The sequence below is a fragment of the Tetrao urogallus genome (assembly GCF_951394365.1).
Source record: "Tetrao urogallus genome assembly, chromosome: 1".
Taxonomy (NCBI): domain Eukaryota; kingdom Metazoa; phylum Chordata; class Aves; order Galliformes; family Phasianidae; genus Tetrao; species Tetrao urogallus.
Window position 1 is genome coordinate 113,945,904 of NC_136813.1, and position 13,496 is coordinate 113,959,399.

Below are 13,496 nucleotides of genomic sequence, written 5' to 3' on the forward strand. Positions count from 1 at the left end.
ACGAAGGGAACTGATGTACTGCATGCCCCTAGCATGAGCATGTTGAAACATTAAGTATTGCAAGCTTATTCAAGCGAGACAAAGCTGCTGTTGCTCACGCCCATAGACTCTGGAACAGAGAATGAAGCTCATTTTAAAATCAATTAGGCACCAAAGGGAGAATGAAAAAATGCAATGAGCTGATGAAAAACCGAATCACTAGCAATGCAGTAACTCAGTGGCATCTCTGCTTTTCAAATCCAAGCTAGTTTCAGGGGTTGAAAGGAGCAAGACATAATTCCTCCACCTCTCTTGCTGGATCAGTCCTGCATAAGAATCTGGAAGAGGAGTTTGGGATAAGAACCGTTGGTTCTGTGAGCATCTTCCTTCGCCGACTGCGGCTGGTGCTGAACACTATTCCCAGCTGTTTATCTGGTCTACCCCCATTGAAAAGCTGCCAGAATTTTGTATCTTACACCCACTTACGGTCCTCTCTCTTATCCCATTCACTGGCAGTATCCATATGGTCAGTTTTGCTGCCAGGCTGGTTTTTCCAACCTTGCTCTTCTCCAGTTCAAGCATATTGAGATTTCCTCACATGCTTTCTCCATTCCATCTTCGCCCTCATTCCCTTTCCACATTCATTCCTTCTGGTCTATTTTTCGTTTCTTTGCCACACTCCTCCCCTCCCAGCTGTTTCTTTGGATGCATTATCACCTTCTATCAACAGCCTAAGGCTGGGCCTGGTCTCCACATCAGAATCAATTGAAAATGCTGCCAGTGACTCGTAGGGGCAGTCCTTTCCACAAGCCAGTAACGAGTCATGTCCCACAACATGCAGAGGAAGCTGCCCTATAAGCATAGACTCCCTTCTAAATCAGTGGCTATAAAATGAAGGTTGCAATCTTGCAAAAAGTTTTTGTAGCAATACTTTTTTTTGCAACATTAGCAGAAATAAAGACAGCATCCTGGCCAAATTCCAGTTTAGGTAATCCCTTCTGCTAGCTCGGACAGATGCTGGATTGTTTCTCCATCTCCTAACTGCAGAAGTCAGCTAGTAAATGTCATGCTCTGCTCCAAGCTAAAACATCACGTATCAGGGCAGAAGCCTGTCTCTAGCTCAGAAGGAAGCACCAGCAGCCCTCATCTCCAGGCACATGATGCCACCATGGTGATCCTCACTGCCTAGAGCCGTCAGGAGCGCACAGCCTATGGCACGTCACCAGTACAGAGTTCCACCTCCTTCCCCGTTCAATGCAGTTCCAGCTCTGATCTGGGAACTCAGCTTTCATCTACGCAGAGCCCACATGCTGGGGATTGTCCCCATGCTGCTGGAATTGGATAACTGGACATTGTTTGGCTGCTGAATCATGGCTCTGTCAGGCTGCAGGCCGGACAGGCTCATTAGTGTGCAGCCTGCCTCAGGAAGGAGGGTGCTGGGATGGCCATCACCTCCACGATGGACTGAAGTGTCACCACAGAGACTAAAAAGCTAGAATATCTTTGAAGTAATATGGGCACACATCTTCCCTAGTTTTCCCATTTTTCTGAAGCAAACACGGACAACTCTTTTCCCTGTGTTGGTTTTTGTTTTTTTTTTCTAACTATTCTCACTTATATTTCCTTCACAGGTACACAGTTTTGTAAAGAAAACCCTTGCTGTCACCCATTGTCCACCTGCTAGGTCACTGCACCATCCTGCAGTGAGTTCCGATCTGTCACAAGAGGTGCATGGGGTAGATCTTATTGCTCTCTCCAACTACCTGAAGGGAGGCTGTGGTAAGGTGGGAGTTGGCTTCTTCTCCCATGTAACTAGTGATAGGAGTAGAGAGAATGGCCTTAAGTTGCACCGGTGGAGATTCAGGTTGGACATAAGGAAATATTTCTCTGAAATAGTGGTCAGGCATTGAAATGGGCTGCCCGGAGAGGTGGTGGTGTCACTGTCCCTGGAGGTGCTCAAGAAACATTTAGATGATGTACTGAGGGACATGGTTTAATGGGAGGTACTGGTGATAGGTGGATGGTTGGACTGGGTGATCCTGAAGGTCTTCTCCAACCTTGGTGATTCTATGATTCTATGAACCATTGTTAGGGCAGGGCTGAGCTTCAAAGGCTACAGAGCTGCAGTTCAGGTCTCTCTTTAGTGGCCAACAGCTAACATCAATAATTTAATGAGTGCCTTATATCCTGAAATATTTCACAAACTGCGAAAACAAGATTCACTCCACCCACCTCTGGGCTGGGAGGTGGCAGCTGTTGAACTGGGCAGAGCCCCACTACATGACAGTATGGGACACTGAGTCCAAACAAACCACGGCTCCAAATGAAATTGCTTTTGGGAAATGAAGGAGGCAGTGCAGTATGTATGTGTGTGAAAAGGTCCCCATTCCCTAAAAACAAAAGATAAACTGGAAGTTTTTAAAAAGCAAAGGGCTGGTGCCCTTGTTTTACTCTGTGCCCAAATAGCAGCTTCTCCATAGAAGATGCTGAGAGAGAATGAGCTTGCCATCTCCTGAATCATCACCCCCTGCCTGCAGCAGACCTTCTTGGGCAATTCCTATGCAAGCACTAATCAGATGTGAACCTGCTCAGGCTATAATTGCTGCGAGCAAGGCTTGAGGCTGAATAGCGGCATGCTTATTTAGCTGTCATGTTTAGGAGCCTAAGCAGTATCCAGTTAATCTTCTCAAATCCCATTACTGAAGTGGAGTGACAGATGGGTATTTTAGCAGGCTAGAAATAAGGACTAATTAGAAGTCCTAACCCTGCTTTGTATTTGTTACACTTCCCCGGCTCTGAAACAGGTTTGATAGCAGTGCCCAGGTCCCCATGCCTGGCTGATCCAGGGCCACAGAAGGACCTCCTCCAGGTTCCTCCAAGTCCAAGGTTGGACCCCAGATCCAAGCTTTGCTGGGATCTGGAACTGAATTTCCTGGCTTAGAGCTCTTTTGTGGCTTTGCATAGCAGACCCCGGGCAGCAGCGTGTGACTGACACTCACAATCGAGCCAGGAAGGAAGAATAATGGAGTCAATAGATCAAAACCATCCCTTCTCGTTTACTGCTCTTAAGCTTGCCTTAGGCACAGTTCCTTGATATATTGACTTTGGCAACATGTACATACTGCCATCCTGGCAATTAAGGTATTTGAATGGAAGGAGAAAAAAATGAAAACTAAAGAGTTAAGGAAGGGAAATCAAAACTTCTAGCAACAGGGGAGAATCCCCCTTGCCTTCTCTGTGACCTGGAGCTGTCAGCTCAAGCCAACTCCATGATCTCTTCAGAGGATCCGGGCCATTTGTTTTATCTTTTCTTTGCTTCATTCCTTTACCTTGTTGCACTTCTGGTTTCCAGCTGGAATGGGATGGGAAGAAAGAGAATGGGATTATGTAAGGAAGGCTGTTGTGCTATTTTTCTGGCTTGATTATAAGCAGAAGGTGCAATAAATCTCACGGGAGAGCTCATTCTCATTTAGTGTCTTGTGGATCTGAGACTACCTGACCAGAGCAAGGGTGAGGCAAATGCTATAGCAAGTAGAGAGGATAAAAAGAGCAAAATGGTGAAGCTGTTCCCCTCTCTCATTCTGCACAAGGAAAGAAAGCAATTCAGCCCTGCTGACAGCTTATTTATTTCATCTGAACTGCAGCTTTGGGGTCTAGAAGGAGAGCTCATCTTCCCACTGCACCACTGAGCCTCACAAGGGATGAGTGCAGGGATGAATAGAAAAACAAGCATGAGGTGCACATGGAGCAAGGGTTTTTTTACACACAGGTTGGCCCTGCTTGCTTCCAAGCCACCTGTCTGCAGTAGGACAGACAGTCACACTCACTGCCAGAGATGACAAATGCAGAACGCTTACAGCAGCAAGAATATCTCAATTGAAACACTCAGATTCAGGATAGCAGACCTGGCCTTTTCCTTCTAGTGTTTTGGGTTTGCTATTTTTGCATTTTTGATTAATCAAGGGATACAGGCAGTGAGCATTGCAGAGCTCTCTCTAGACTGGATCTTGCCTTCTGTGCCCTGCACCCCACATTTAGGGACAGTTTGTGAGCATGTCAGCACCTTTCAGGTAAAAAAGGCAGCACTGATGCTGCTGTGTCTGGTGAAAACCACAGTGATATTCTCTGCATGAAGTTTGTACCAGAGATCCTGAGCCAATCTCCTGTCTGTCATCTGTGGGAAACCAGTTACACAGCAGAGTTAGAGCAGGAATATCCCCTGGCCTTTTGGATGCTCATTCCCTGTTTTAGAGATGCAGGTATGTCTCCTCTAACCATTTAGCCACCTGACAGTATTTAATCACATTACAAAAGCAAATGCACACACCATTCTAGGTGGAAGAAAGCAGAGTAAGGACACGAGATGCAGAGAGAGTTTTCCATTTTGTTTGGGGGTTAGTTTTTGTTCTTTCTTTAACTGTTCTATGCTTTACAGAACTAAACAAAGCCTCCTGTTCCAGATGATAAATCTTCAAGCTGCTCCTGGCTCCAGAGAGCACAGAAGATAATAGCATTTCCAAAGGCATTTAGTTAGCTGAGCCTTGAGTGTAGAAGAGAGCAAAGAGGAGGAGGAGATAAATGGCCGTGAACCCAGCTCAGCTGCTCGGGGCATATTTGTGAGAACAGCAGCCACAGCTGAGCATCCTGCATGGGGACACACACGTTCCCAGCCCTGCCCAGTCCCTGTGCTGGAGCAGGGCACACAACACAGCCACTGGCAGAAGAACAAGCAAGACCACCAGTCCCCAGCTTTCCAGCTCCATGGGTCTACACCTGAGGATGATGTGCTGCCTTGCAGCACTGTTTGTGGCATTCTATTAAGCCAAGGCATGCACAGCTTTCATAAGATACAGCATATCAGCCTATTACAAAAAGCATACATTAAGTTGCTCAAGCTGGCCAGCAGCAAGACTGCAGAAAGCATTAACGAACAGGGCTTCTTTCTGAAAAGGTAATTCATTTTTAGTATTAACCAGAGCAGAAAGGATGCTCAGTACTGCCCCAGCTGCATTTTCAGCCTATGTTGGGAGGCCAAGGCCAATTTCTGACAGAAACCATGCACATTACTAGGAACATTAGAAAAACCATGAAAAGCATTACCTAATAATAAGTGGAGGGAGGTGATCCTTGCCCTCTGCTCAGCACTGGTGAGGCTATGTCTGGTGCACTGAGTCCAGCTCTAGGCACCCCATAGTGGAAAGACAAGGACTTCATGGAGCAAGTCCCACTCAGTGCCGTTGTCACATTTACTGCTTTCCACATGCACATAAGTTTACCTAAGTCCAAATCCATCCAGCTAACCCAGCTCTGCTGGGAACTGAGGCTGTCACAGCTGCTGGCACCAGGATAGAGGCAGGCTGCTTTGAACCTAGGCTAAGCTTCTCTTTGCAAACAGGGGACCGGCAACAAAATGCAAAAGGTGTGTGTTTTGCTCTTTCTTTTCTGTTGCTCTTTTGTTAAGAGCAAGAGAAGTCTCCACTGGGATGGGAACTGGGAATCCAATCCAGCTGTCATCATGCTTAATGCAAGAGGGGAGGCAGAAGAGGACATCACTATCTGTATCAGTGGTGCACGTCAAAAGGCTTGTAGGGTTAGGGACTCTACTCCTCATTCTCATACATCAAAGCATTGGTTTTGCTCTTTAGTGAGGCTGAAGTTTAGTATCAGTGTCCTGAACTTCATTTTATGGAAAGGCTACAACTGTGACAGCAAGATCAGTGTCAAACCCGTGGTAGGCACTTGCACATCTGCTGTCACACTGGTGCAGAATACCAGAAAGTCTGCTTGTGGCTTCAGATAAATATAGAAAACAGAGGGTTACATTATTGAATTACATATGAAAGTTAATAATACGGTCAGCACAGTTGCCCCACATTATTTAATTCCAGAGTAAATTCAATTTATGTTGCTCTGTTCTGTCCATGTCCATTGTAAACATGCTGCAGATTTTTTTTGTTGACAATGCAAAACACATCCACTGAAGTTATCGGCAGAGAAGCTGAAGGTTCTGGCATACTAACAAAGGATAACTGGGGCTTGAGGCCCTGGGAGTGGATGGAAAGTTGCCCTTAAAATAACTATCAGTGGAGCCAGTCAGCAGCTTTGATCTTGTGCTAGGTACCTAGAATAATGTGGATAAGATCCTTAAGACCATCAGGTCCAGCCATCAACCCAACACTACCAAGTTCACCACTAAACCACAACCCTGAGCACCATGTCCACACACAGGTTGCTGTGTCAAAGTCACAAGTTTACACAACCCCTGTTGGTGGTTCAAGACTGGAGGCAGACACCGGTAGTTCTCTCCTTTTAGTCATCCTCAATTTGTGCTTCACATGTAGGGAAACAACATCTGACGCAGATCAGAGATGTGGTCTAAGAAGTGACATGGGTGGCCAAAGTGACAGCCACCTCACCTCACACCCAGCAGGATGGATACGCTGCTGGCGACGGGGCTGTTTTCATTTCCCCTAATACTGTTAAAAGAGAAACACTGAATCATATGTCTTTGACACAGCTCTGACTGCCAGCAAATGCTGCTGCTGTAAAACGGTGTCATATATGCAAAATCTGAGTTATGGGTGCAACAGACTCTCCAAAGCAGAACCAGGCCCACGATGAAAACTTTAGAACTGAGCACTGAGATCATTCAGATCGCTTGTTCTCACACCTACACCAGCTGTGTTACACATTCACCTCATGCAGTTCCAGCGTTTCATCCACCATGGGTATTTGCTTGAGCCACTGCAAGCTGTCACATCACAGGCACAGAGATCCTTGCTGCCCCACATCCAGATGAAATCAGCTGTCACCAACAAAGAGAAAGCATCTGCTGAATCAAAATACATTTTCTCATCTAGGATCTGAAGGGAAGACATGATTCACACTGTTCACCAAGCATGGGGGAGAAGGCCGGGTCAAAGAGGGGCTCAGTGCATGTAGATGACACGTGTGCCTCCCGCAGTGCTCGGTGAGGGAAAGGGAAAGCAGGAAGCAGCATGGAAGAGTTCTCTGCTAATAACAGAGCTAACAACAAAAAGTCGATACAGAGCAAGGAGCTGAGCTCGATAAGAATGCTTAACTGCAGTAACACCGTGCCACAGGGACACAAATCTCCAGTTCTCAGGAACCAGAAACAGATTGAGGAAGTAACACAAACATGGTCCAAAGCAAGGAGGAACAGTGGAGCAGCAGAAGCAGACAGATGGCTCCTGCTCCCGTTGTTCCCAATGTCTTGCTGCTCTCACTTTGTTGCCATAGAGGCTGATGTCTGGGACCCATAACATGATGCTCCGCTTGTGAGAGTGGGTGGAGAAAAGCAAACTCTGTTATTAACAGTTTTCCCCCTGCACTCTCCATTTTGACAGCACAGCATCTCACCTCTCTGTCCTCTACACATGCCTTGCACCCTGGAATGGTGGCCCTAGCCCACCTCCGATTCATGTGCTCATTCTTTTCTTTTGCCTCTAATTTCAGAACCAGGCTATCCTGCTGGCTCCCATCACAAAGATGAGGGGATGCAGCCTTAACATGCAGACATCACATTCCCAACCTGGAGCAGACACCACAGAGCACAAGTCATGAGGCTGCTTGGTCCATCAGCAGTGGGAAATGCAGAGCAGACTGCAGCAGCACATCCAATGCCTTTCCAGCCAACCCAAAGAGGCTTTGCTTGTCCCCTTCTCCTCCCAACCCCTGCTACTTCTTCCCACACCAGGTGACAAGCAGTGTTTGCATAGCCCAGAACGATGTGCGTCAGGGAGCTGATCTGGATTGAGAGCAACCTGTCTGCAAAAAGAGAGAAAGGTTTCTTTTCAGATCAGTCCTTCAGACAGAACTCCCCAGTGCCACAGTTTCTAATTTCAAGAGCGGGATGAAGGCAGCTCTTCATTCTTCTGCAGCAGATTAAACGAGCATGTGGCGTTTTCATTTTACCAAGGAGACTTTAAAATAATGGCCTTGTCTTTTTCCTCCACATCGCCATTAATGATCCTTCAGCAGTTTTCCCAGGCCTTTCTGCATGCATCACTAACCAAAAGCACCTAATCAAAAGCAAGGGCATGCATTCATTTCAATATGTCAACACAAGAGCAGCTTGAAAAGAAATAAAGTAAGCAGACACAAATGCATCTTTTCTGGCAAAGTAATTCTGCAGCATCTAATTCCACTTTGGAGCCCAGAAATTCACGCTGTGACATGGGGTAAATCTTAGATGTTCAACAGCATTAGGCAAAAGCACACGCCAGTTGCTACACACCTATGTGTGCTATGGTTTTTGCACACACCCATGCTCAGCCCCGCCTGCTCCTATCCCAGAAACACGCAGCTGCACACATGAGGAAGGAAAGCCCTATGACCCAGAAAAGTTGTTCCACATCTGGGCTGCAGGTTTGAGGGCTGGCTCCAAAGGGAGCCTGTCCTCAAAGCAAACTTTCTTCCCGAGTGGCAGCTCTCATCTGTCTGAGCTCAGACGAGGCAGTTTCACCATGAAATACACTGCATCAGAACCAGGCAAGGCTGTCCCAAACCAGTCAGAGAGCACCCAGGACCACCTTTCCTTGGACAAACTTATTACCATTGAATTATTGTTACTGTTTCCCCTCAGAAATCCGTGCCAACCCCCTAGTAATGTCTTGACCTGCTGCGGCTCTCAAAAGCTGTTAGAATTTGGGGAACTAGTGCCAGCCAGAACCTCTACATTTTTATGAGTCCACTAGATCTAAATGAAAACTTTTCATACTCTCATTCAAATGCAGCTGTGACAAGGCAGGAGCAGACTCTGCAAAAGCTGATAACGTCTCCCTGTGCTACATTTGCAAAGCACAGCTCCCTTCCAGGGAATGATGCTGGCTGGCCACGAGCTTGGCCATAGCAAGGAGAGTATGAGGGGGCTGGTGGTTTCAAAGCTCCTCCAGTGAAGTGGCCCTATTTCTGCAGCAAACAACAAAGGCAATAACCAGTGCTGGGCAGAGTGACAGAAAGTGCTTGGGTGCCACTGTGGGAGCTGCAGGGAGTGTGGGAGGGGGTTAAGGGGAAAAGCTGAGCTCATTGCTTCCCAACCAGACAACATCAGGCAGGAAACAGATGTGCAGCAAAACACAGAGGGGTACACTGACACCATTAGTAATGGCTGATGGGGGAGACTAGGATGTGCCAATCAGACCTGAAGGCTGAGAATAAGGTGTCTAGTCTGAGGCTTTTGGCTTTTGCTGTCCTGATAGCCTATCCTTGCCCATCATACTAAGATGGAAGAGAACGACTCAGCCTTTTTCTGAGACCTATGTGGCTCTTAACAAATGATGCAAAGGCAGATCTGAGTCAGGAGTGATTCCAATGCAAAAGAACAGACTGTCTTTTACCAGCACAATCCTATTTTTATAGATGCTGCAGTCGTTGCTGTTTAAAAAGAATGGAAGTTGTACCTGATTGAGTACCTCGTAACCCAGTTTGAGTCTTCCACATTAGAAGTACTGGTAGTATTAATCTCAATTTTTCTTAGTTCCTCTTATTTTAACAGCTTTTCAGCCCTCTCTTGAAACATTCTGTGATATGCCCAAAAGCAAGACTATTGTTTCTGACTATTTCCTTAAGCAGATCAGAATGTCTCGCCTCAGTTAAGGTTTGTGCACAGCCTTGCGTCACCTATTCTCTACTGGCCCACCCATCACTATAAAATAGTTGTCATTAAGGAAACTGGGGTCCCAACATGTGGCTCCCACTGAATTCAGCAGAAGCACTATGTACTTTTGCCCGCTGGACACCTAGATGGTTATCAAGAGGCCAAAATAAGGCTCTAATGTTAACCCTTCAGGGCTAATAACTCTCTAGATCCATTGCAGCAGTACAACACTTTAACAAAGTCTGACACGATGAAATGTTTCAGTAGAGATTTAGCCCTCTTGCCAACAGAAAGACCTGAAAACATAACTCAGATGTGCACTGAAGTTTCAGAAAGCAGTTAAGAAGTCCAGCACTGGTTTTTTTTCATCTCATGATTTTTGTGGCCTGACTCATGACTACAGATGCTTGGGAGCACTGATAACAGCCGGCCCCCATCAGGAGCACAACAACTCTCTGTGTCTAGACCACTGGCAGGAAAAGGCCAAGTAGGGTCAAACGCAGCAGTGACAGGAACTGACTTGAAATGTGGTAAATTCAAGGCAGCCGAGCTTCAAACCAGCCGCCAGACAGCAACATCTGTCCACATCACTGAGCTGGGTCAGGTCTGAAGAGTCATTGTAGGGCTAACAGTCTGTAATCTCCTGAACTACCCCACTGAACCTGCTGAAGAATTTACCTCTACACCACTCTTAAATACTTTGTAAGTCTGACACAGCTTTCACTGTATTATCATAAAGCTCATTACTAGGCTCACTACACTGGGCTCAGCTCATCTGATCAGGAAACAGTGGGATCTCACCACCTTCCATTGAAATGCAGCCATCTCTGATGCGGACCACGGCTAGTTATTAAAGAGTTAAACGACAGGAGAGGAAATGCTGATACCTTAAGCAGAACATAACTCTCTCCACTGGAATTTGGCAGGGACACAGGGACTAAGGTCCTTGCAGAAAGCACAAGCCGCTCTTCAACAACCACAAGCATGCAGGAGCTCAAGTTGTGCATTTCCTCCACAGAGCATCAAGCGCACAATGCAGCACCCCCTGTCTGTAACAGCTAATCCCGAGGGAGAAAGCCAGATTGAATTGGCTGTGCTAGAACCTGCTTTCACGAAGATCCACAGCAAACCCTTTCCTGGAGAGCAGCCGACATGCTCTCCCCATCCTCAGCTGCCAGCTTCCGTGAGCAGACAGGTACCAGAACTGCCTCCAAGCAGGGAACGAACAGAGCCTGCTTCCACCAATTAAACACACGTAAAGCAGAGAGTGTTTTGCATCTGTGACAAAACCTCTGCCTGCAGAAGTGCTGGCTTGTCTCTCAGAACAGGCAGGACAATATAACTATCCCCAAACCAGCTATCTCTCATGCTCTATTGCTCTTCTGATTTTGTTTCATAAAGTACAGGTTGCAAATTCACAACGTGCTGGTGACATCTGAATGTTCATTTCTTCCCAAAAGGCCACCTTGGCACTCTTGGTCACATTCCTACCGATCCAACACAACTTACTTCTCAGTAAACTTCTAACAACCGAGTCTTTCATTTCTGGATCCCACAGCACTGGGCCATGGGATGTGCTATTCAGCAAATAGCAGCACTGTACAAAGGGAAAGGAACTTCACGTCCTCCCTGGTTCTCCTCAACTCTGAGGGAGAAGTAGGTTGGCACTGTGAACCATCCCACAGATGAGACAATGCCCTTCTTTCTTGCACCCAAACAAACCATTTTAAAGAACTGCAGAGTTTCTGGTAATAAAGTTTGCTGTTCTGGCATAATTTCAGCTGCAGTAATTATGTCTCAGCCTTAAAAATCCCCTTGATGCTCCAGCTGAATATACTGCCTGTACCTGCCTTCCCCATGCTCTTTCTCAGTGTTTCTGTAAACAGCTGTAAATTGTCCTTCCACCACTGCCGCTCACATAAGCACTGAGTGGGGTTTATCTAGCTGTATCTTGCACTGACAAAGCAATATCAGTTCATTAAGTCTGTTATTCTGGCTGCTTCGATTCAGTGGCCATTAAGAGCTATATAAGTTAAAAGATACGGTAATTGTTACTGTCAGCTCTCAATGAAATTGAATGACTGGCTTTCCCCCATACCTGAATAAATGCATGTATATAACGGTTTATCTCAGTGATATATGCTCTGTCCTCTTCCCAGTGCCGTGGAAAGGACATCCACTACATAGTCCATCCCGCTGCCAGTGCCATTCCTCCCCTCACTCCATCAGCCATGCTCATCAGCAAATGAAAGACCTGATTGTACAGCCCTGCTCGCACAGCACCGACATTGCTGTTGGAAGCTCTCCTGCTCGGAGCAGCCTGACATCGGTAAGTTAACTGACTCCAACTGGCACAAAGTACTAACATCAGGGATGGGAACAGGCGTGTATTTATCTTTCCTTATTCCATAAGTCAAACTCTCTGTTGCTTCTCTTGTCCTCCAACCTTCTCCTGGAAAAATCACCGTGCATCCTCCCACAACCAAGACTGACTGCTTCCAGCTAATCTTATCGCAGTTACCTCTTATCTGACTACCATGTTTCGATCTCATATCTGGAAAAACAGCGGTCGGGGGGAGGAGGAGAAGAGGGAAAGAGAGAAGGCAGAGCAGTGAAAATGTTAGCTCAGCTGCCCCTCACACCCAGCCCTGCACCACCTCCAGCTTCTGTCCTGCCTCAGTCCCCCAGGAAAAGTACAGTACGGGACATGGAACCAAGGATGGGCAGATGGGAAGTCCCCAGCCCCTCTACAGGTCCTGCTGCGCTCTTGTCCCACAGTCTTCAGGAATACTGGATTTGAGTGAGGCAACACTCCTCTGCAAGTCCAGCTCCCTAATGCCTGCCTTCTCCAAGGCCAAGGGGATGGGAGAGGGCATCACAATGTGCATGGACCATTTGTGTCCTCACTGGCACACCCTCATCCCTACAAACCGTGCTTCTCAAACAAGACCTATGCAGGCGCATCACCACAGCAATCTTCCACTTGTTCATTCATTGTGAGTGCCTGGGCAGTGACTCCACTTCCCACAGATAAAACAGATCCAGGTTGCTTACCCCTCACCTTTGGGAAAGGTTCAGTTTCCAGTCCCGCCAATAAAAGCTAAATCCCAAAACCGTGGATGCACATTCTACCCATCTACAACCAGAGTAAGAATAAAGAGGCATTTACCATCCTGCCCAGAGCTCTCCAGATGCTCCGTCAGGTCACAGCCGAATGCGCTCGCGGCTCCCTTCCTCTTGAGTTTCTGCTTGGCTCCCTTGTTCTTCATGAGGTTAGTCCCAAAAGAGGTTCACCCCCCTCCTGCCTTCCCCCCCAGCCCCTGGCCTGGTGCGGGGCGACAAAAACTGGCTCTTCTCAGACCACCGCCCACGTCCCGTTCCTGGGAGGTAGCATCGGGGGTCCCACACAGCGTCCGGACAGAGAAATCAACATTAATCCCCACCAGATGTTGGGCTGCTCCGGTGGCAGGGGAAGGTCAGGGTGCAAGGAGGCTGCCCAGCAGCGATCATAGCTCACTCCCGGAAGGCTTCGCATCGAGGGGAAGCGGCTGGTGGACGGGTGCCCGCATCCGAGCTGGTGAAGATGAGGGCAGGCAGTGGTGGCAGTGTGGACTTCTGTCCCTCAGAGCAGCCCTGGGACGCTCTGCAGTCACCCTTCTGGGTTTCGTCAGCCAGGCTGTCGCTGCCGCCAGCCACAAGCGTCCCGCTCTGGTCTTCCTTCTCCCAGCTTTTGGAGGAGAGCGGGTCCTCCTGCGGGCTAATGGAAAGGGACTGGGGAAGAGCCTGTGCGAGGCTCCTCGCTGGCTCCCCCCCTTCCCCTCCTCCTGCCGTCGGACAGCGGGAGGAATGAGAAACCAGCTTCCTGTCCTGACTCCCTCGCCCGCTCTCCCTCCTTTCC

General features: G+C 47.7%; 1 protein-coding gene across 1 annotated transcript in view; it reads right to left on the reverse strand.

Moving 5' to 3' along the window:
- Positions 1–12,867, reverse strand: part of ARHGAP31 (Rho GTPase activating protein 31) — a gene marked incomplete at both ends in the record, with an annotated part of 51,362 nt that extends 38,495 nt beyond the window's left edge. Inside the window, one exon of the mRNA XM_079540398.1 lies at positions 12,768–12,867. Within this exon, the coding sequence (XP_079396524.1) occupies positions 12,768–12,867 (100 nt within the window). The remainder of the gene's footprint in view (positions 1–12,767) is intronic.
- Between the last annotated feature and the right edge of the window lie 629 nt (positions 12,868–13,496).